This window comes from Motacilla alba, chromosome 15 (genome assembly GCF_015832195.1).
Source record: "Motacilla alba alba isolate MOTALB_02 chromosome 15, Motacilla_alba_V1.0_pri, whole genome shotgun sequence".
Lineage (NCBI taxonomy): Eukaryota > Metazoa > Chordata > Aves > Passeriformes > Motacillidae > Motacilla > Motacilla alba.
This window is the reverse complement of record NC_052030.1, coordinates 10,970,396-10,994,044: the sequence shown is the minus strand read 5'-3', so window position 1 is coordinate 10,994,044 and position 23,649 is coordinate 10,970,396. Positions and strand designations below refer to the sequence as shown.

The 23,649-nt window shown below is 46.7% G+C and overlaps 2 protein-coding genes across 3 annotated transcripts; one reads left to right on the top strand and one right to left on the bottom strand.

The window, feature by feature from the left end:
- The first annotated feature begins 1,502 nt into the window (after positions 1–1,502).
- On the top strand, positions 1,503–12,649 carry ORAI1 (ORAI calcium release-activated calcium modulator 1). Its single transcript, XM_038152676.1, has 2 exons — positions 1,503–1,775; positions 9,350–12,649. Exons 1-2 carry the CDS (start codon positions 1,662–1,664, stop codon positions 9,914–9,916), a joined length of 681 nt encoding a protein of 226 aa, XP_038008604.1. The 5' UTR covers positions 1,503–1,661; the 3' UTR covers positions 9,917–12,649.
- Positions 12,650–12,814: 165 nt separating this feature from the next.
- On the bottom strand, positions 12,815–23,014 carry MORN3 (MORN repeat containing 3). Of its 2 annotated transcripts, none has more exons than XM_038152675.1 (6): positions 22,657–23,014; positions 19,945–20,100; positions 19,056–19,213; positions 17,512–17,671; positions 14,710–14,894; positions 12,815–13,812 (listed from the first exon to the last, which is right to left on the bottom strand). In XM_038152675.1, the coding sequence occupies exons 2-6, from the start codon at positions 20,087–20,089 to the stop codon at positions 13,756–13,758; spliced, it is 705 nt and encodes a 234-aa protein (XP_038008603.1). In that variant the 5' UTR covers positions 20,090–20,100; positions 22,657–23,014; the 3' UTR covers positions 12,815–13,755. The 2 variants fall into 2 exon arrangements, with proteins under 2 accessions (XP_038008603.1, XP_038008602.1); XM_038152674.1 differs by having other exon boundaries at positions 12,815–13,259.
- Positions 23,015–23,649: the final 635 nt, after the last annotated feature.

Genomic DNA, 23,649 nt, shown 5'->3' with positions numbered 1-23,649 from the left:
GCCAAAATTCCGTGGAGTTGGTGATAGAACAGCAAAGGCTTTTGTGGAAAGACTAAGTCAAACTCATTCTTCTAGTGAGGTGTTTTAATGCCCCTGTAGATAAAAATCTCACCCCAAGTTGTTTATAACAAGAGGACTGTGTTTATTTCCTGAGAAGGGAATGAGATAAAATCCTCATGGTACAGGGAATGCCTCTGAAGACTTCAAACCCTTATTATTTTCCTTGGATGTTTTCACTACATCTTTTTAAAAAGAATGCCTTGTACATGAAAAGCATCAAGTGACCTTGTTGGTATCGACTGTCGTTCCCTTTGTTGTGCTTAAGGAAGTGAAGCATCTTGCAAATCAGAAAGGTGTGAAGAACAAAGCAGAAATGTTAAAGGCAATCTGCCGTGATTTTCCTACTTGTAAATAAGGTGAAAAAGTCAAAACAATACAAAGTAACGATGCTTTTGGTTGCTAATGGAACTAGGATGGATTCATCTCCTAGGTGACCATCCATGTGCCTGTTAATAGTAAAAGTATCCTCATCGAGTATTATTTATATTGTTAGAATCCTATTTTTCTTAACTACAAATTGGTAGCAACAGGTTTGTTTCTTACACATCCCTTAAGTCTCCTGATGCACAAATTTGATGTGGCACAAGCAGTGTATTACCTCACCTTTTCAGAAATCACCTTCAGAACTCTGACAAGTATTCACGAGGGAATTCTGCTCTATGCCTCACTTTTCCCTCTGTAAAACACCGAAAAAAATGAATTATGGTTTAAAGGGTGTATGTGAACCTGGTAATAAAAAATCTTTCAACACTGGCATGTGTAGATGTTGAAATGTTCTGCTTAATCAACCTTATCAAGTGCTTGCTGATAAAGGCGGGTTTATCAAGAGCTCTGGGCCTGTGACATGTTGTGAAAAACCTGAACTACGTGACAAAGGGTTAGCTGGGTCAGTTTTAATCAGAAGAGAGGGTGGATGTTCTAACCGGTCTGGATTCACGTGTTCTGTCCGGTGTGGACAGGTGCAGGTTAGATGTTTAGGCATTTTAGGACTACAGAAGGAAGAGGCTGAGGCACGGCTCTGTGTTTTGTTCTGAGGGACGCGTTAGGGGGACACCCCATCCTGTCCGCCCTGGGGAGCGCAGGGGTTCGCGTTCTGTGCTGAGGGGCAAAAACCCACCGGAAACTCCAGATTCCCGTCAGCTGCACTCGGGCTGAGCTGCTCACCCGGGGAACGCGGCAGGGGCTCGGGGAGGGCTCGGGGAGGGCTCGGGGAGGGCTCGGCCCCACAGCCCCGCCGGGCCCGCAGCGCCCTCAGGGACCGCGGCTCTCCGGGCGTGGCGCCCCCTGGCGGCGGGCGGCGCCCCGGGGCACGGCGCCCGCCCGGGCTGAGGCTCGAGGCTGCCGGGAAGCGGCGGCGCGCGGCGGGGCGGGGCCGGGGGCGGGGGCGGGCGGCGCGGACCAATGGAACGCGGCGAGGCGGGGCGGGGGCGGGGCGCGCAGGCTCGCGGGGCGCGCGGCGGGCGCGGCCCCGGGGCGGCAGAGCCGCGCTGCCGCCATGGGGTGTTAGCGCGGCCGGGCCCGCTCCGCCGGAAAGAGCCGCCGCCGCCCGCCGGCCCCGCTCCGCCTCGCCTCGCTCCGCTCCGCTCCTCCGCCCCGAGCCCATGAGCCTGAACGAGCACTCGATGCAGGCGCTGTCCTGGCGGAAGCTCTACCTGAGCCGAGCCAAGCTGAAAGCCTCCAGCCGCACCTCCGCGCTGCTCTCCGGCTTCGCCATGGTGAGCGCCCGGCCTGGCCCGGCGGGCGGGGGGTGGCCCGGGGCCGAGAGCGCTGCCGCCGCTTCTGCTTCTCCCGCCGGAGCCCGCTGCGGTGAGGCCGGGGGGGCCGGGCCCGGCGCGGCGTGCGGCACCTGGGGCGGCGGGGAGCGGGACGGGCGCTGCTGCCGCCGCCCCGGAGCGCCCGGCCCGCCCCGGGCAGCGCTGCCGGCAGCTCGCTTCGGTAGCTCGTTTGTTTTGGAGCGCGTCCTGGCACGAGCTCAGAGCTGCCTCTTGGCTTTTATCTCCGCCAGATAGTGCAAGATTTGTTTGATTGCTACGTATTTTCCCCGTGGAGGATGCTCGGGACCGCAGAAGCCGCGGTGCCTGCCGCGTGTGCTGCGGGGTCACCGTGTCGTGTTCCGGTGTCGGGAGCCGAGGGGCCGCGCACGGAGCCCGCAGCGCTGCCCGGGTTGCGGGGTTTCCATCCCGCTCCTCTCAGACCGCACGCCTGGCTCAGCGAGGGCAGGGGCAGCTGTTGCGCTGCAGCTGCTTTGAAATAAACCAAGAAATACGACCGAGTAAAGTTTGTGGTGCCGCTCAGGCTCATCCATCATCAGTCCTTTGCAGTTGCGAGGTTTCTAGTTTTTCTTTAAGGAAAACTTGAATGTTACTTGGTTTGAGATTTTGTGCGTGGTCTAGAAACGTTTTTTTCCTTTCGAAATGTGTTTTCTTTCGAGTTTGATGTGAAGCGCTTTCTAGTTACTCGAATTATGTCATATATGGAAGTTCCATATAATTTGAAATACAGTAACTCACAGACTTCCTCATCTGCCCAGACATCTGACAGGCAAAACTGCAAACTCTGTCCTCAGCCCCTTTATGCAGCTGTTAAAAAGGCTTCACGGTTTATAAATTCGCAATTTCACTCCTCTGACTTGCTTTATTTTGATTTTTTGCCCCTCTTTTAACAAACTGAGTATTTTCAGCCGTTGAATCTGCTCCTCTCCAGAGCCATTGTTCCAGTGATGCTGTTGGAAAACACAGCAGCCTCCTGACGGTCAAATAAATGTCACTGTCCTCCTTCAATGGCTAAAAACAGACCAGAGCTCTTCGGGAGGTGGCGGAGCGCTGCCCGGGTGACTGACAGGCGGCTGTGTTCCTGCCTTTCAGTCGCTTCTCCTTGGGTAACGCATCCGGCCGGGAGCTCACGCTCCGCTTCTGATCATGAGTTCTCCTCCTTGAGCACCCGTTCTGCCTCTCAGAGCACTTTGAGGCAGCCCTTTACATTGAGGGAGAACGTGGGGAAAATTTTGTTTGTTGGGGTTTATAAATTTTCTTTCTAAGGGAGGTTGCATCTCAGTGTAAATGCTGTTGTTTTAAGGTCATCCTTAACGTCTTGAATTCCTTGGTTTTCCTCTAAATACATGGTACGCGGTCTCAAAATCCGTGGATGTATGAGGTGAGGCTTCTACTTGTCTCTTAATTCAGTTCTCTAGAATTCTAGGGGTTCAGTCTCCTGCTGTTGGAAACTGCTGCTTTTGAATTTGTTGCTTAGGGTATTTCTGGAAAAAGCCACTTCGTTCCAATTAAGAAAATCTCGAATTGCCAGGAATGTTACATGTGAACATTCATATTTAAGTTTTTCCAAAGAAAAAAAATCCACTTTTTTTTTTCTTCCTTTAACAAGTTCTGTGTGGAAATCCAGCCGTAGTCTCTTTGCTTTTGTACCAACAGACCTAGTCCTAGTCCTCTAGCTAAGACTTCCTAATCTTGGTTCAGAAGAGCTGAGTTAACTTTCAAATATTTTTAGATGTCTTTTAAAATCTTTGCTGATCTTTTAGAGTTGTTCCTCTGCCTTGAAAAGCTGGGCTGTTCTGTCACGCCTGTGCATTGTTTACTGCCTTCGGTTCTTTGGCACCTGATGCTTGAACAAAATGCTGCTGAAGTACATTCTAGTCTTGGATCAAAGCTGGCAACAGCAACGAAGGGTCATTGTTCCTCTTTTCCTTATCAGGCAAGGAAGAAATAGCTTAAGTGACACGTCCAGGACCACCCAGTGAATTGATGGGAATTGTCAGGAGAGGAATGTGCCGGTTTCCATGCCAGCCCCGTTGATCCTTGCTCTTTGATTAAAGAGTGCTTGCATCCTCTAGTAGAAGCTAAGTTTATCCCCGTTGAACTGCTCCCTTTTCATGGACTATTTTTATGTCTAGCTGCAGCCATTCTGCAAAGTTGATTTCCTCAGGATTGGTGGAATGAGGCATGCCAAAGGCAAGGCATTGCTTGGGTCGGTGAGGTGGAGTATGAAACGCTCAGCAGCTTTCAAACCCTGAAGTGTCATGTTTCCTCAGAGGACATTAAAAATCTGTTTTACAATAAGTTTTGCTTCAGAGCTTCACATCAGGATTTGCTACTGTGTGTGAGCTTCAGAAGCAGTTGCAGGGGCTGGTGATGGCAACTGATGTGAGAGCTGAGCTCGCCCCAGTAAACCTGAGCATTTCCTTCACTCAGGTTTCCATGGATGCTATCATCCAGTACCATATGTCTAAGGGAAAGTCCATTAAGTTTATAACCTCATTTAGTACACTTTTCCACTTTTTATGGAGCCAGCTAGTAGTATCAATCCCCTAATTGTTAGAGGTAAAGAAATTGTAGATTGTAGGGGATGTGTAGTGCATTAAAGAATGAAGGATTCATTCCATACACTGGTGGGGGCATCAGATATTTCTCACTTCTGTATTATAGCCCAGATATTGTTGCATGATCTTCCCTCTCATGCTTGGCTTTATCTATTTTTATTTCCATTTTTTACAGTGAATAGGCTGCTGGCAGGTTATTTTTGTCTGAACAATTATTCTGACTTCTTGGCATCATTTTGTCACCAGGGATGCATAACACAGTAGCACGACAATTTTACAATATGGGAGTCAGAAACCATAGGAAAGTTGTTAAATGCCACTAGTTATAAAACCAGAAAACTCCACATCTCCTCCTGGCACCAATTAACAGCTTTGTGAAAATAACAGAGTCAGAACTACGGGTCTGAATTATACACTGTGGTTGGCTTCCTTCTATGTAGGATTCAGAGGTTGATATTTACCAGCCAGCTGTTTCCTTTTAAATACCTCTAGTGGTCCAAGCTGGCTGGGCTTTGTCTAGATGGGATATATATGCTTCAAATATTGAATATCATCAAAGAACTGTCAACTCTTGCCTTTGAAATATGGCCAGTATGGTCTCTGAAGACAGCTTCAGTCATGTTCTGCAGAAGACTGACTGCAGAGATAAATATTTATGAAATTGATTCCCATAATAACAGCTGGTGCTGAGGTAAGGTTAGGTGGGACCTGAGGCCACTGGTGTCAGCTGTACAGGTGTCTTTGTCTAGTAAAGGTCACTTGGCTGTTCTAAATACTAAAACAGTCTCTATAGAAGTTTTTAAGTGGTATTTAGCTGGGTTGCTGGTAGGATAGCATGAACCAGTGGCATTTTGTAACCTCAGCAAAGAGTTACAGGCCCAGTTTTGTGGCTTCTGTTTCCTCTTAGCCTTCTGTAGTGCTCCTGCACTTACAGGTTACAGCTGTGCTGGAGAATCTTCCCCCATGCAAAAAGTTTCTTCTATTTCAGTCACAAAAGGAAAGTTTTGTGCCTCCTTTAACATCCCTGTCTCGGCTATAGATGAGCAAGGCAGGCAGAGTGGAGTGTTTGGGGCTCCTGCTGTTCTGTGTTGGAGCAGCTGTGGGTGGCTGCTGTAGTTTGGAGGATGTAAAGAGGATACTGAGCCTCTGGATAATCTGAACTTGTACTTACTGAATGGATTTGCTGTAAGTTACACTGTGTAGAAGGGCATTACCTCCTCAAGATGCATTTGCTCCAATCACACGGGTATTGCCTTTTCATGTTTGCTAGCAGTGAGATCCTGTATTTGTGTTCCAGTGTCAGCATCAGCAAATATTAATGTGTATTGCCATTCTGCAGCAAACAATAATCTGCAGAGTCAAAATCCTGGACTAATGGATGAATGATGCTTAGTTTCCCTTCTGTATGAAACCAGTAAATAAGATCATTATTTTGACTTATCTGTTTTTAATTTCCGGTGAGTTCTTCTGGCTCATACAGAGCCTCTGTATGAGTTGTTTATAACTCTTTATGAATGGTGCAGACAGTCTGTGAGAGCCTGGCTCTGTGCCTCTGTCTCTGGAGTGAATTGTACTGTCAGGAAAACAGGGAGCCAGCCAGAGGAGCGATTCCCAGTGGTGCTCTGACACTCAGCTCATTATTGAGTTTCCTCTGTGGTCCCACCCATAGACAAGCAATGATGGATGGGCCTTCAAAAATGCAGTTATGATGTTTGATGCACACAGCTTTCTTTTTAGCTATTCCTGACATGCTAGACTGTACAAGATGCAGTCCCAGTACAGGGTTATATTCCCACCAACCTGAGCTCAGAGGCATCTTTGTGGGGAAGGGGAAGAGAGGAAGTAAATAATAAATAATAGCTCATAGTTAATACAGATTTACTTGAGATAAGGCATTTTCTTTCCTTTTCTCTACTGTCTACTGATCTGAAAAAGATGTAAGCCTGTGATTTTAATTTAAGAGCAGGAGCTTTATTTAAGCCCCTCTGGTCTAATAAGACATGGGAGCCTTATGAATAAGTAAGTGAAATGAACTTGGTCAGTATACTGAACTTAAAAAGAAGTTGAAGTGCAGATTTTTCGAGGGAGCACATTATTAAATTTCCTGCAATATGGTTGTAATCAGGCTGCTGTGACTCTGAAATCCAGGACTGTTAAAAGCTTAACACAGTTATGTGCCAAAATTCAGTTATCTTCTAAAAACATCTGAATGCCCACCGTTTATAGGCTTATGAGAGCTTCAGTCTTGTGTCCTAATGTCATGGGTCCTTCAGTTTTGTCAAGAAGCTTTACTTCAGATGTACAGCTTTGTCAAGAGCCGTAGTAAATCTGTCAGTCATATCTGTAGGATGATCTGAAGTTAAAGTTAGCTCTTCTTTGAACCGGGGATTAGCCCAGATGACCTCTTGAGGTGTCTTCCAGCCCATGTTACCCTGATTACGCAGCGAGGCAGCGCACTTGCAGCACAGCAGCTGCACGGTCAAATCCTGCAGCAAGTGCTCAGAGAAGCTTTGAAAGTGGTGAAGGATAAGGTGCTAAAAGTGTTGTGTTGGAAAGTGTGCAGCCACTGACGACAGTTCCTGCCCTGAGCAGCTCTTCTGAACGAGTAGAGCAGGAACATATCCTGCCTGGAACCTGTGAGTTCAGGCTTTGTATGAATTTGGATCATATCAGGTGACCTCATCAGGGCCCGGTTCTTGCAGGTATTACTTTACACGAGCAGTTGTGATCTGTTTATTTTGAAATCGCAGCATGAGGAAAGGAGGGAAGAACTTCTGACACTTTGTGTCTGTCAGAAAACAGGCACAGGCCCTCACGGTGAAAAATGAAACTTTTTGTTTTAGGTGCCTGGCTCAAGCTTGGCCCAGGAAGGAAACTGGGAGTTTGAAAAGAGTTGGCAGTTTTTCTGCTAGTTTACACTGAAAGAGTTCCCAAATTAACTTTGCTGAGAGTTTGAGGAGACAGAAAACATTAACTGATTTTTCACTCATGGGTCAGGCTGGGGTTTCTCTGCCAGACATGAACACAAGGAGCTCAAAATCAGATGCTTGATATCATTAGTATGGAGGCATTGATAAATGGAAATATAAAATACCTTCAATCTTTGGCAAACTAAATACAATCAGTTCTTAAAATAAAATAAAGTCTTAATCTCATGAAGCTCTTTAGTGCCATGTTTATGTTATCATACTAAGAACTAGGATAAAGGATTAAAGTGTCTTGTCATTCTGGATAGCTTTGAGTCTAGGCACAGCAGAAGACTTACAAGAAAAATCTTTAAGTATGAAAATGAATCCTCAGTGGTGAAGGATTGCAATTGTTCTGTGAAAAATACAGGAAGCCCAGCATCCCACGAGTACATTGAGACTTAACAAGCAATCCTGCAGAAGAGAGACCTGACAAGCAAATATTTATCCTCTCAATCATGAAGTTTCCCACAGCTGAAAAATGGTATTTTTAAATCCTCGAGCAAGGACTGTATATGCATTAATATAATTTCTTGTCGAGTTTCTCAGAACACTTGGAAACTGCTTGCTAGTTGGCTGGGTTGTTAGGCTTATGACAATAAAAGCTTTCAATAAAGGAATTAAACAATTGGCAAATGGCCTCGAATGCCTGTTGAAACATGTCTGAGCAAAACCCTGGGTTGCCTTAATGTATTGGGTGTATTAGTGAGTCAGAGTTCTGGTGTCCTGGAACATGCGTAAGAAGATGGGATCCAGGACTGGGTTAGCTTGGCCCAGCTCTTGCCAAGTAGTGAGGGTTGAATGTTCTTGCTGCTTTTGCAGGTGTCTTTGAGCCCTGGTTTCCATGCCTCCCTGCACCTGTATTACCCATGGATCTTTCTTCCTATCAGCTTGATGTGCTTGTATTTCAGATTACTCTTAAGTTTTTTCCTATGCATTTTACCTGTATTTTGTCTGTTTAATGAGGTTTTTTTTGAGAAAGAGCTGAACGTAGAGACCTTTGTGCATTATTCCCTCTTTGGAACTAGCCTTTGTCTGAAAGGCAAATTTATCAGGAAAGATCATTTCAGGAGAGCTGTTGGGAATAACACCACTCATCAATTGCACATATGCACAAAACCACCTGGCAGATTTAAAACCAGCTAAAAGGCATTCTAATTAATTTTATTTGTCAGAATTATTCCAGCTGGTTTTATGAGTTTCCATGGGCTGTTATTTAATCTTAGGCACAGGCATGCTTGGAGATCTAAGGCTACAAGAAGGTCATGACTGCATGTGGTAGTGGAGGGCTGGAACATCTTCTTGAGTAGCCTCATCTTTGGGGGAGCACTGATGCCTGGGAGCACCGTGTTATCTTTTCTGGGGGCATTGTGTTTCCTCCAGCCTCCAACAGGCTTGCTTGGCTGCCATGGGCATTGTGGAGATTCACATTATGAATCTGTGTTCCAGAGTCCATTTAAATACTTGAGTATTAAAGAATATAGCTGAGAGCCCCATGGAAAGGTGATCTCATGAAAGGTTTCTGCACTTTAGAACTTAAACCCAAATAGCCAAGGAGAAAGGACCACCAAGGTTGTTTCAGGCAGTCCCTGCCTTTGCAGCCTTTCACAGATACTTCAAAGGCTTCATAAGTAAAGATCAAAAGCTGTGTCTTCAATATAACACAAAAGAAGAAATATTTCCCTTAAGGAGTCCAAGGATGTTCACAAGGGTCAGCTGTTTTGCTGGCATGAGCTGGAGGTGGCAAGGTGGTTGTGGGTTTGCTCTGCAACAGAACAGTAAAGTATGAAAACAGTGGCCTTTGCTTGATAGCTCAGACCTACACTTGGACCTAATGAAGAGGTTGCAGATTGACATGAAGGGAATGTAAATACAAACTTATTCTGTTTGGATCAGATGAGCTTCCAGAAACATGGTGTAAACCTTGAATAACTATAGTCAAATAATACAAGATGTAGGTAACTGCATCTCTCTCCCCCTTCCTTTTCAGGTGGCTATGGTGGAAGTTCAGCTTGACCCAGACCACGACTATCCTCAGGGGCTCTTGATAGCCTTCAGTGCCTGCACTACTGTGCTTGTTGCAGTTCACCTTTTTGCACTCATGATAAGTACCTGCATCCTTCCAAACATAGAGGCTGTTAGCAATGTGCATAACCTCAACTCTGTCAAGGAATCTCCTCACGAGCGCATGCACCGGCACATTGAGCTCGCGTGGGCATTTTCCACTGTCATTGGGACTTTGCTCTTTCTTGCAGAAGTGGTGTTACTATGCTGGGTGAAGTTCCTTCCTTTAAAGAAGAAAACTGACAACACCCCACAGAGCAACAGTTCTACCATCACATCAGGACAGGCAGCAGCCATTGCATCGACGTCCATTATGGTGCCCTTTGGATTGATTTTCATTGTGTTTGCAGTCCACTTCTACCGGTCACTGGTGAGCCACAAAACAGACAGGCAATTTCAGGAACTCAATGAACTTGCTGAATTTGCACGGCTCCAGGATCAGCTGGATCACAGAGGTGATGCTGTCACCTCAGCTGTCACCAATTTTGTTTAAACCTGTGCTTAAGAAAATAAACCCACTATTCTGCTTCTGCCTTATGGTGAATCCCTGTGGATGAACTGGTTGAACTGCTGATTACCGTTTAAAGAATAATTATAAATATTGTTCTAACCCTTTAGAGAGGGAAAAATGTTCCTTTCATACAAGTTTTGCTATCTGAAGGAATGGATGGTGGGGTGTGACTGCACTGCGTGTGCAGCCCTCCTCCTGTGAACACTGTCTCGCATCTTTCTCGTTAATGCTGAATGGTGGCTGTATAAATACATGGAAAATAACATTGTACATTTGGGTATTTGTTAGGAACGGATAGAGAAGTTGTGGATTTTTTTTCTCTGTTTATCTCATGTTGGCATTTACTAGAAGATACTGCTTGTCCTATCCATATTGCATGGCATGATACAAATTACTTGGGACATGCAGCAATTAGCGCTCGGTTTCAGTGCTAGCGCTGCTCTCCCTGGAAAGCCTGACAGATGGTAGGAGTGAAAGCTTTCCCAGCACTTTCCCCAGTATGTTTTGCTGCCAAGTAATTATTACTTTGCTGATTTCTCCAGTGCCTTTTTCCCGTGGCACTTACACATTTTGTAACTTGCTAAACACCCAGGACTAGACTTACTGCGATGTGGTGTGGCCACATGAGTAGGAATGAGACTCGACTCTTCTCTTCCATGGAAGAAAATAAAAGCAATAACTGTTTTAAAGTTCTCATGAGCTGGCACATATTATCTGGAGAGATAGATTTGCCTGTTTCTCTTTTAAGAATCCTTTTTTAAAAAGAAGGAACTAGATGGAAATTTTCACTGGATAATTTTTTTTTGCTTGAAAATCAGAACCACTGCTGTTTCTTTTCCAAGCCAAAGTAGTAATTATTTTATACTTTTATATTGAAAATATATTTTTAATAAATCCTCAGAAGCAAGCAGCAAAAGGTGCTTTCTCTGTGTTGGATTCCCAAGTAATTAGCTATGCCTTGGTCTTCCTTGTTTAGAAAAGTGTTCTCCTTGCTGAAGTGTTGTATTTAATAACTCATTATACATTTTTGCTTCCAAAGGATCTGGAAGACAACTTTTCTTGATGTATATTTATTTATGAAAGTAGGTTATTTGTTTATTTGTAATTAATACTGCTGCTTTCTTTCAGACACCTCTGTGACAGCAAGGCTACTGTGTTGTTCATTTCCTCTAAGCAAAAAGCTCCATTTGGTCTCCTAGATAAGAGGTTTGGCCAGGACAGATTCCAGCAGTTGTCCCGGGCTGCTTTGGTAATTCTGGCTATGTCTAGGAGTTGAATTTTTTGGAGCACAGTTCTTCTGTAGAGTAGCTTTGGGCTTTAATGGGTAAGAGCTGTTTTTTGAACACAAACTGAGACAACTGAGACAAGTTTCAAGCCAAAGGGGGAAAAAACCAAACTAGCTATCACTAGTTGTAGCTATCCCTGTGGAATAGAAACTTGGGATTTTGCCACGAGACAGGAGGAACTGTGACAGTCCAGTGGAACTGTGCCTGACAGCCTGGGCTGGACGTGGTCTCACACCAGCCTCCATCCCAGGTTATTCCAACATATTTGCAATCTGCACAAAGTGCCTGTGGAGTTCAGCTGCAGAGTGTGGTTACTGCTGAAGCAGATGGGAACTGAGCTCTCCTGTCAGCAGCACTGCAGTGCAAAGTGTTGACAAGGTCACCTGTGGTGCCTTTGTATTCTAAAAACATAACTATAAAAAAAACCCAAAACAACCTGCTGGTCTCTTTGTTTTTTCCAGCAGCAGTTGTGGTTCACAAGCAGCAAACAGCTTTCCACTTGGTGTTTTCAGCTGTGAAGTGAAAGTCCTGGCGTACAGAGGCCAAACTGGATTTTCTCAGCTCTGCCATTACACGCTTCAAATATATTCTATCCCTGATGTAAATCTGATGGTGAGGATTGTAACTACAGACTCACAGGTGTTTGTTCATGGAGCACTGGAAGCATTGCTTTAGTAAAGGCAATAAGGAAGCAGCATTCCAAACCACAAAATGTTGATAGTAGGCACAAATTATCTTTTCCCATCCAAGACAGAATTTTACCCGTTCTGTCTTGGGGAAACAGGCCCCTAAAATCCCCCACTAAAGGAAAAAAAAAAAAAGACCTGGTATTCACACCACAGCAACTGATTGGAAGGGTGTGGTCAGGTGTAAAAATTTTACTTCTGTCTGTAAATTTTGTATTTAGAAGTTATATGGTTCTAAATGGAAGTCCAGAAAATCAGTTTTCTGAGTTTATTTTGTAAAATTCCCTGCTGTTCTGGATAAGTAGCTGAATTTTTCTTTGATTTGTGGATCTTTTACAAAGTGACTAAGAAGTGTGGGATTTTCTTGTTGTTTAAGACACACAGAATTAGAAGCTAATGGGACATGGTTATTTTTAGTTTTCTCAGTCTGGTAGGCTCTGAGCTAATGGCACTGTTATTACAGCTAATTTTCTGACTATTTTCTGCACTTTAAGCCATGATATCAAGTATGTTTTTGTCGTTTTCCACCTGTGGAAATGGTCATGAAAGTTACTCCTTGGGTACCTTTGTCACTGTGTACCCAGGCAGTAACCAGACACAAACACATGGATCTAAACATTGAGTGCACTTAAAATTTTTTATCCCTTATTTATACTAACGGTGTTAGGCATTTACCTCAATCATTTTAAACATTGGTTATTGTATATCACTTATTTGGGTATAAAATACTTTCATGAAATAAATATACTCAATTGTTGTGGATTATTTTTTATCTGGAGGCCTTAAATAGACTTATTAACTGAAACATGATCTGTTGTAACTTCAAAAGGCATTTGGGGTCACAGGTATGTATTGGGCTGTGTTTGGGGGGAGTGGAGGACACAATTATTACTTGATTGTACTTTTCTATATGCTTTTAAAACACGTACTAGAAACCTCCTTCTCTAAAGCAAAGGCCTTGAAACCAGCAGGAGTGTGAATTCTTACCAGGAGGAGTAAGAGGAGCTGAGCAGAGTCACTCTGCCTCTCTTCCATCCTTTTGGTGCTTGTCTTTTGGGGTTTTCCCCATTAATTTTTTTTTTCCTTTCTTTTCCAAAATAATGGGGGTGGGAGGAGGCTACTGAGCAAAGCCACCTGCAGAGGGAAGTATACCTGAACAGCCTCGAGGGAAGGCTGAGGCAGACTGCAACACGAAAACCATGGTGTGGGTTTGACACTCGAAGGAATAAATAACCCAGGATCGTGTTCTTGAATTTTTCTTTTTTTTTCTTCAGCATCTGGTTATTAATTATGGCTGTCATCAAACATTGCCCGGGCCTCTGCTAAAACACCAGCTGGATCATGTAGTTTAATCTAAATAAAAAGAATACAAATCAGTTATGCAGTGTAATTGAAGAAGCTTAAGGTTTTATAGATCTTTATTGGAGAGTCTCTCACATATCAGGACTTCAGCTCATATTGCAGCCTTTCAATTATTTAGAAACAACTACACTCCCATAATTTTATTAGTGTGCTGAACATCACTTTATCTCCTTGAAATAGTTCTCTGTGAGTGACTTTAACAAAACACACTCTTGGGCAAAAGTGGCTTTGATTTGCAGCCTGTTAGGCCTCACCTATAATTTTAATAAAGGGGGTGGTGGTGCCAAAAGTTTATAAAAACCTGAATTCCATTTTTCTCCTTTTATCAATTACTTCGTATTCTGAGATCAACAGATCTCTACCCATTGAAAGCACAATAACAGCAGTGAAAGTTGATGTTTTGTTTTTGCTTATAGAGCAGAAGAGAGTTGGATCATCACTTGGTCTTCAGGGAGTTAAATAAACAGCCAGACTTGCATATCCTGCCTTAGTGTACCAGTAGTTCATCCCAGGCTATTGGACTGTTGAGGCTCTTCTCAGTGACCTTTGACAAACCACATATAGTAAATATTTTTAGCCACAGAAGTGCTGCTCCTTTCACTCTTTTTGCAAAATAGAGATTGTTTTTCTCTGGTGGGCATTTGGGGTTTGTTATTCTGCACTGCTGTGGGTGTGCCTGGTACTTACAGGATTAACTGGCTCATCAAAACTGCTCAAAGGGCCTTTGGCTATAGAAAGCAGATTTGAAAAGATAGGGGCAATGAAGATGTAACAGCTGTGAGCTTTTCCTCCAAGGACACAGAGCTGGGGACAGACTCTTCTGTCCACCAAAGTGTCATGCAAGGACCCAGTGGCTGCCAGGCTGATGGCCCAGTGTGTCTTTGTGTCTCACCAAATCTTTGGGATGGGGATAGGGCCTGGCTCTTCCTCTGCTGTGTGTGTCAGTCAAGGGAAAAGAGGAGCAGAGGATGTGGGCTCTAGGACACAGTCTGCCCTCCTTGGGCCCAGGTGGGAAGCTGCACACACCCCTCTGCCCCCGGGGCTGCTGGGCACAGTGGTGAGCCCCTGACTTGGAGGAAAGAGCTGCTGTTGGCCCTGTAGGGTCTGCTCAGCCTCAGCAGTTGGGCTTGGTGAAATCATTTGGTCTTGACACAAATCCCACTATTGTCTGTGCCTCTATTGTCCCCATTTCCTTTGTGCTGCATCAGGTCTCTGAGCAGTTCTGGTGCATGAGAACTGTGTTTTTTCAGATGTAGGCAAGTGGGAGGCTCCAGCAGAGGCTGCATGAGCTGTTAGTCCCTGTGGGGCCATTTAGGAGACTGCTGGCCAAAAGACTCTGAGCACACACCCCATGGGGGAAATCTCTTGAGTGGTGAAATGCTACCTGGAGAGCTGACCCGAGCACTGATGAATACAAACACTAAAATTTCCAAGCAATTACCTCTGGGAGTGGAAACTCAGTAGGGGCTGGAGCGTCGTCTCTGCCAAAGTCAACCAGAACTCCACACTTTGGTATATCTGCTACCCAGATGCCTTCTAACAGCTGTCCCTTATCTGGGTAGACGTATTTCCCTGGGCCATGCTTCTTGCCATCTTTCCAACCTCCATTGTACCAATTTCCATTTGCTGCAATTAAATACATGAACAGACCTTGAAATTTGCACCATTGTATTAAGGGGTTACAAATTCAATCAATCAATCAACAGAGCAAACCAGCAGAGGAGAAGATCATGTGTTTGGCTCCTCTTGGTAATTTCAAGGTGGCTCTGGTACTGTGTGTCATTTTGATTGTGCAGAGCTCCATTTGCTGTGCCACAGAGGGAGAAAATCCTGCAGAAAGAGCCCACGCTTGCTCACTTGGAACCAGGACTCTGCTCACCTGCTTTGTTCTCACAGTGATACTCATTTTTTGCTGACACAAGAAGCCAGTATGCTCAAGGTAAGGGACTGGTCCCTGAGTCACTCTTCACAACATGAAAAATTACAGGACACAAGTTTCAGATTTGTCACTGCAACAAATCACGCAGGATCTCTGGCTTGAAGAGGTTTGCTTGTCCGGGCAAGGAACAGAGCACTGATTGCTGTCCAGTCAAAATAATCTTGATTTCAAAGAATACTTTTAGTTAAGTTTTTCCTCAATGAATTACGGGGTGAGAATTGCTGCAAGAGTCTGAACGGTTCTGGCAGTCAGTTACAGGCTGTTTTTCCAGCTGTACTGCTTCTCTTGGCATTTTTCTGCAAGTTGAGAGAGGCTTTTTTTGGGCTCTCTGCTGCTCTCCAGGAATCCACCCATCCATCACTAACAGGGAAAGCAGAGCTGCAAGGGGAAGAGAGCAGCCTCATCTATGGATGCTGATTGAGAAAGGGCGTCATACCCATGGTGATGCTGGGGGTTGGGATAGATCCAGACCACATTGCTGTCCCTCTGCTCACCCCTTTTCCTACATACAATGTTTCTAAGCCCAAACCCAGGGGGATTTCTAACCATGTTAGTGGAAATACCTTTGAGTCTCAGCTGAACTCTGCCATTCATCACAAGAAGTGGCTGAAATACTAGGGCACCCCACACAGTGCTGGAGAGATAGCTGGGGCCTGCCAGGATGCTGTAAGGGAAGAAGGGAAAACCAAAAAGGCTTCCAGAGAATGTGGCTGCTGGGCTGCTCAGGAAGGGTCTGGTTTACAGGCTGGAGCCATGGTGATGGTTATCTGCAACTTTGATCTGCTTTTGTGCTTATCTGCAACACCAAGCTGCCTTGTGCACAGCTGGGAGCAGCTCAGCTTGTGCACTCCAGCCACCAAGTGAGAAACCACCAAAACCACAGTCCTGGCTGGAAAGAGGGGGCAATGAACACCCTGAGTGCACTGTGGTACCTGGCTGGTCCCATCTGCTCTCCTCCCAGAGCACCCGAAGCTGTGCTGCTCAGAACCACGATCCCTGTGGATGTGAAGTGCTCTGGTACAAAGCTGTTGGGGAATGGATGTAGCAGAGGCAGCAGATCAGCACGGTGCTCCCAGCCAAGCTCACCCTCGCCGGGCACACTGCCACTACAAGCAATTTAATCTTGAGCTGCAGCTCATCGTGACCTCCACTGAAGAACTCCTTTTCTTTCACATGGCAAAGCTGCCGGCACGTGGGCGCACTTCCAGCAGCTGAGCTGAATGCATTAAGCTTGTGGGTATGAAATAATTGCTCCGGCTAATTTTAACCAAAAGGAATCCAGCTAACAATCAGTTGCAGGCTAGGCTGGAGGCAACTGAGCTCTGAAATGGTGTATCAGCCACAGCTCAGCCTGCAGGGGCTGTTAGTTTAGAACTAACAGGGCCTTTGACAGAGCACAGCAGATCAGTGCAAGGTTCCCCCTGGAAGCAGGTGCTGATTTCATCCAGATGAGCCATCGGTCCAAAGCGACTTTACAGTCAGTGGAGGGAGCACAGTCATGCATGTGGTGTGCAGAGGTCAGGCTCATTCTTCCCAGCTGCTTTGCTTAGCTAATTACTAGCCTTGAGATCACTTTCAAGCAAAAAAAAAAAGATAGAATAGATGAATAATAATATGGAGATAATATTTATTCAGATGTTCTTAGAATGCCATGCCCGGTATTGCAGAGATTGTTGGGATTGTTTGCTTTGGGGGAAAATGTGTTAAACTCCAAGGAAAATAAGGGAAAAAAAATAAAAATTCTGTATTTATGCTGAGATTGGCCCTAGCATTCCCAATCCATGATGTACTTGGGGTTATTTATGGAAAAGGATTGTGTACTAATGAAACCCCTGTGCTCACTCAACACAAGCCACTGTCGGAAGTAGACAGCGGGGAATGGAGTGAACTCAAAAAGAAAACTATGTTGTTGTGGGTTTTTTTTTTTTCCTATGCTGGAAACTGAACTCTTCTTTGGTATTCAGAGCTAGAAAGCCTGTCTGGCAAAGTGCCTGCCTTGAAAAGAGAGATTTGCTCTTCTCTGACCCAACAGTATATTATCTCTAACCCGAACCATCCCAGTCATTTAAATGTAAATCACAGCAAAAGTAAGCTTTCATGCGTGTGGGCTTATGGGCTGGAGCAGTGCAGTGCCCGCCCTTGCTCAGCCTGTGCTGCCTCCCGCTCCAGACCGGGAGGGGAGGGATGACACGGGGCGGCCGCAGTCCTGCTGCAAGGCTGCATCTCTGGATGGCAGAGACACCCGGAGAGCAGCACGGCAGCGAACAGCTTGGAGGGGGCAGGGTGAGGGTGGTCGGTACTTACGGAGCTGCAGCAGGCCCTGCCCGTGGGGCTGATCCGTCAGCCACTGTCCCTCGTAGGTGGAGCCGTCCTTGTAGTGCATCTTTCCCCAGCCGCTCCGCAATCCATCGCTCCACTCGCCCTCGTAGAGCTCCCCGTTGGGGTAAAAGAACGTCCCCCGGCCCTGGACAGCAGCACAGAGATGGCTGGTGAGGAGCTGCTCTATGGACAGGGGTCAGTGTTCAATTTAGGGACACCACTTTGATAGAATATTCCTTTGTTTATTATTCTTACACATGGCTGCTGGCACGGCTGTCCTCGTGTTGAAGGAAATGAGATGTGGTAGTATGGGATTTTTTTTTTTTTTTTTTGGCAGTTTTATTCCCTTGACAAAACCTTGGGTTTCTATCTCAGTGTGTTATTATTGGCATGATTGCTGCCAATATTTAGCTAAAAGCAGGTTTTACAAGTATATAAACCTGCCTGGGGATAGGCAGCATTAAAGGATTTGTCTCTCAACACGGGGATTTCATGTCTTTCAACCCTGACGACATTTCCAGCTCAGTGTGTCCCAGGCTGGGCAGCTCCACCCCTTGTTGGTTTTACATGTATGTTTGCCATTAAGAGAAGTCCAGAGGTACCCCCTATGCCAGGGAGTGATACCAATAAGAAATATTTCCATATCAATAACACATTTTTCCATAGGAATAAAGTGTTCTTTTTTCTCTGAACAAATAATAAAACCAGTTCTGGAAACAACTGATTTTTCTGAGTATTAATTTTATTAAACTGCATGGATGTAAGGGAGAAACTTTTTAGAAGAAAACCCAAGCCTAGTGATATTTGGATGTCATTATAAATCTTTCACCAAAGCTCAATTATGGAAAATCTAACCTTAAAGAAGGAAGGGAAGCTCCCTCCAAGAGACAGGAGCCATGGAGCCACACACCCATTAAAAGCGTTGGTGGAGATGAGTTTAATTTAAGAGCAGACACAAAGACAAACACAAGGTTTCCATTGGCAGATCCAAAAACGTTCCTACAAGGATTTTGCAGTCACGTCTACCAGATGACTTTCTCATTATGTTCCTTTTAGGAAAAACTGATTAATGTGACAGGCTTAATTTCCAAAAGAACTCAAGTTATTCGCCTGTTATGCTGTAAAACTCCTAGAAGAAGGTGCATTTTCTGGCACTGCTTACAATACAGGTTCCTCTGACTTGTTCAAGGACAAGAGCAATGAAAGGGATGGGTGGGGAGGATTAAGAGACAGGATGTGAAACCTCCATCATGCTTGGCAGGTGAGTCTGAGCAGTAACCACTGCTCTGTGGCAGCTGGTGGGAGCTCGGGGCTGTAGCCTGGTAACCAGCAGATGGATGGGGATGAATCCTTCTCCAGGAAGGAGATGGCACTCCCATACAAATCTTGGATTTTTAGTTTTGACCATTCAATTCAGCCTCAGTATTGTGAAAGTTAGTATTTTTAGTAATCTTCTCGCACATGTGCACCCAACTCTTCCCCGTGTTTTGGGTCCCAGTGCCTCACTGCTGGCAGAAAATCTCACTTACACTTCTTCGGTCATTTTCCCACCAGCCTGTGTACACCCTCTTGTACTCCTTGGTCACTGGGTCAAGAATGCTGTATGAGCCATAACCGTCCCTCTTCCCAAACTTCCAGTCACCGCTGTAAATAGCTCCTGTGCTTTTCCAAATCTGGGTGCCTTTACCTGTTTAACAAACAAGAGGACTGACAGGGAGACCATCATGGTTAGGAGAAGGGTGCACAGGGCTGCCCTTCCTGCTCCATCCCAGGCAGGGCAGCACTCCCTGCACAAAGTCAGGCTTATGTCTGGGATTCAGTTTAGCTTCCCAAGTTGGAACCATCGTTAATCTTGATCAGGGGCTTCCTGTGTGGCCTCTGCTGAATGCACTGAAATCCTTCCAAACCTCAGTTTACTGCTTGTAAACAAGTCAGTCTGTCCTGCTCTGGCTGCTCCTGGCTTGGACAGGGTCTCCTCCTGCTCTGTCCCCTGCAGCCCCTGCCACATCTTGGGAATAAATTAAGATTCCTGGAACCAAGTCAGGAGCTAAGAGAGCTCCAGGGACTGTGCAGCCAGGGCACATCCCAGTGCATGGAGCTGACTGCAGTTTGCTGTTATTTGGAAAGGATTTTTAAACATCTGTAATAGAGATATTTTGGGTAGTTGCCCCTGAGTGCATGCAAAAGCTCTTCACGTTACCTATTAGAAATGTTTCTGCATTTTTGCACCACATTTATCAAATATATATATATGTGTGTGTGTGTGTGTGTGTGTGTGTGTGTGTGTACATGAAGTCCTACATGAATGCTCTTCCAGGAGCATACAGAGCACATAGAACCACTGACCACTTCCTACCCCTAGGAACCTTTGTAAGAACATCTAAGTTGCTATTTTTTCCTCAAAATTATCTATCTTACCATGTTTCAAGTTGTCCAGCCATTCTCCAGTATACTGATCCCCATTTACAGCATAAATTGTGTGTCTTAATCCACATTTCTGGGCTTTCCTGTCCCATTCATAAAAGAGAGGGTCTCTGATCCTCGGGTACTTTATGACAGGCATATTGCTGGTATCTGGAGAAAAAAACAAATTGTTATCAGAAATAAATTAGAAAGTACTAAGGCAGGTACAGGCAGAACAGTATTTGTGAGCCATGCACAGAGATACAACAAACAGGAGGCAACTAAAGATACTGAAATACAAAGCAGCACTTTGTGAAAATGGGCTCATAGCACAGCCCGGCCTGTTAGGAAATGTGAAATAAATCTCAGCAGGTCAGGATTGTGGCAGGCATTGATCTCTGCATCTGCCAGAGATCTTGGGGAGTGCAGGGAAAGGCATCTCCTCTGTACAGCTGATGGAATGGGTCAGGGAGTTGTCCAGTGTTCCTGAGGCCCACCTGGAGCTGGGACACTTCATACCCCAACAGTAATGCAGCTCAGGCTCCTTTGCTGCTAAATATATCAGTCCTCCAGCAACCTTGTTAAAAGGGGTTGAAACCACAATGTTTCCCTCTCCCAGGAGGCTGTGGGCTTGCCCAGGGAAGGCCAAGTGCTCGCCAGCCCACCAAGCTGCCAAGGAGGTGACTTCTGAGGTGACTTCACAGGTGAGGTGGGTTTAAAGCAGGAACAGCAGGCATGGTGAGCACAGTGGGGGAGATTCGGGTATTGGAGGCCTGAAGGGAAAGGGTCAGTGAGGGGGAAGAGGAGGGAAAAAGAGATGTTTTGCCTCATAAACACAGAGGACAATGGTGGAGTGCAGCATAGTGGTGATTTCTGAGCGCTGCCAATGGAACTGCTGTTCAGCACAGTGGGAATTCGGTACAGATTCGGAGGTGAGAGTGGTCTCTTATAAACCATAAACAAAAGCCAAAAGGTGGCTGTAGAAACAAAAGCAAGTTTCTATGAGTGCCGTTAACATCCAGAGCTCGGCTGGAGCCCGGCGGGGTGGGATGCTCTCCGATTTTGTCTCCTGGGCTCCCCCTTCTGTCCTGATCCGCTGGACTGAGCCATTTCGAATGATTTTGCTGTGTCTTTCCCTTCTCGGCCGAGCAAAGCTCTGGTTCCTGCTGTGCTGCGGGTGCCAGGGAGCCCGGCAGGGGAAAAAACCTGGACCTTGGGAGGAGAGGGGGAAAGAAAGGTGCTTTAGGTCCTTGCTAGGAAATAAAAGCTAGAAATTCTAACTAAGAAAATACTGTTAGAGTTCAACCTCAGTTTTGCATTTTCCAGCTGTAGGAAACGGTCAACAGCTATTTGGAAGGATAGCATTGCTAAATAAAAGTACTTATGTGTCCAGATTGACTCTTGGTTAGAGGACACCGAGGACAGGATCTGTCCCTCGGTATGGTGGAGTCACAGCCCACCACAGAGGATGTTTTTCCAGCAATGCAAACACAAGATACACTAGAACTGCTGAGTTCCTCCCTCACTTTTGAGTGCTGCAGCTCCTGGAGAAGGGGGTCTTGCCAATATTTGCCAATGGCTGGGTTTTTTTCAGGACACTGTGCCACTCTTTGTTGGCTTGAGCCTGTCCTGCCCTCGCTGGAGAAGCAGAAGAGCCGAGCTACAGCAATCTGTACCCACCCTGACACTGGCCATGACCTCTGAGCAGCACATGCCTGAGACAAGAAGCCTCTTCTCTACCCCTGCCAGATGGGAGCATCGCTTTCCCACCAACACATCCCACCACTTCTTTAACTCAAAGCTTAGGATTTACAAACCCCAGGGAGGATTCCCAGCTGCGGGGGCAGCCCCATCTGCTCGCCATGTCCTGCGAGGCACAGCCCGCGCAGAGTACCCGAGGTAATGCGGGCTGCCGGGAGCCGCCTTTATTTGCTGAATCCCCTTCTAAATTTACGTCAGCGATGCCAGGTTTGCGTAAGTGATAACGCAGTCGGTATTCGGCTCCCTGGATGTCTTCAGCCGCCCACTCCCAGGGCGCGGGGAGGCTGGCAGCGAGAGGCAGGCGGGGCAGAGTCGTTCCGGTTGCAGCTCTCGGTGCGGAGGGCAGACGCTGCTGCTCCCATGCGCCTCCGCCGCGGCGCTTGGGGATGAGGCTCGTACAGACCCCCGCGTGCCCCTCCAGACGCTGCTCTGCGACTTTCGTCGGGTCTCTGGTCAAAAGCAGCTTTAGTCTGCACGGCCCTGCTGGAAGGCTATTTTTTTTCCCCTGTCTCTTTGCGGAACTTCAGAGCAATGCGGTGTAGCTACTTTTCTCCATCTTACATCTTAACTTAACGAAGCGCAAGGAGGGAAACACACCTGGCTGCAGAGAAGCGGCTGCAGACTGTCCCTGGCAGAACCGTGCCTGGCACCGCACCCCCGTGCACCCTGCCTGACTGCCCCCGGCCCCGAGGATGCCCCGGCTGAGCTCAGCCCTTGCCGTGCCCCAGCACCACGCATTGCCCTGCAGCGGAGCCATCCCCTCCCCTCCTGGCCCCCAGGGCGCTGTCAGCGAGCGGAATGCTCGGGGCGCCTGTTGCTGCTCCTCCCCAGCGGGAGCCGGGCGGGAGGGCAGCGGTGCGAGCGGCCGACAGGGAAAGTCCCCCGCTCGGTTTGCAGAGCAGCCCGGAGCGCGGCCGCCGCTCCCCCGCCGCCCCCGATGCCGAGGGCCGAACCGCGGACACCGACCTGTGCTGGCGGCGGCTCGGTGCTGCCTGCGGCGGCGGGGTCGCCATAGCGACGTGCCAAACTCCAGCGCCAAGGGCCACGGCAGCGGCCCCGGGCGGACGGGGATGTGCTGGGACACGGCACCGCACGCCGGTCCCCTCGATGGAGCCGGAGCCACCGGGCACACACGGCGCTGTGCGGCTACGTGCCCTGAGCTCGGGATGCTCCAGCAGAATATAAAGGGCTAATGAGCAACGAGTGTTTCACCTCTGGTTGGTTTTTCATATGCCCAGCGGCAGAAGGCTGGAAATGAAAGCACTGATTACAGCACCGATGAGTAACAAATAAACCAGCCTTGCAAATGTCAGGAGAAATAGGAGGAAGCCCCTGAAAATGCACATCAGCGGTCTTAAAGGAGAAATCTGAATAAACCTGACACTAATTCCCTCATCCATTACATTTCTTCCACAGCCATGGTGAGCAGGGATTGCCACTCTGGCCTTATGGGTGTCTGTAATCATCTTCCCTAATGGGTAATTGACTGTGCGCATTTCCAGTATCACACCACAGCTCTTGTATGACTCCCATGAGCCAAATGCATTTGATTCTCATCCTTTTACCACATTTTTTGTGCACAGCTCTGCAGGCTGTAAGGTAAAAATGTTGAGGCAGGTGGGAAATCTTGTGATGAAACAAAGCAGCTGCCTCTGTAAAGATGAGATACAGCTCAGCCTTCCCTGATGGGTGTTCCTTTGCCATTTTCAGTGTCTGAGGCATTGAATGTGGCTTAAACATTGTGTCCCTGCTCAGACAGGACAGAGAATGGATTTATTCCGAGTGTGAGTGTGACTAAAGGCAAATATTCCATTTCCCATGGCAGGTGTAAGGGCCATGGAGCCAAAGGAGACAGTGCCACTGCCTGGGAAATCAGGTGTAGGAAAATGAAGTGCAGGGAAGGAAGAGCTGCTCCACAGACAACATGAGCTGGTGTGGAAACGATGGAGGGAGACCTGT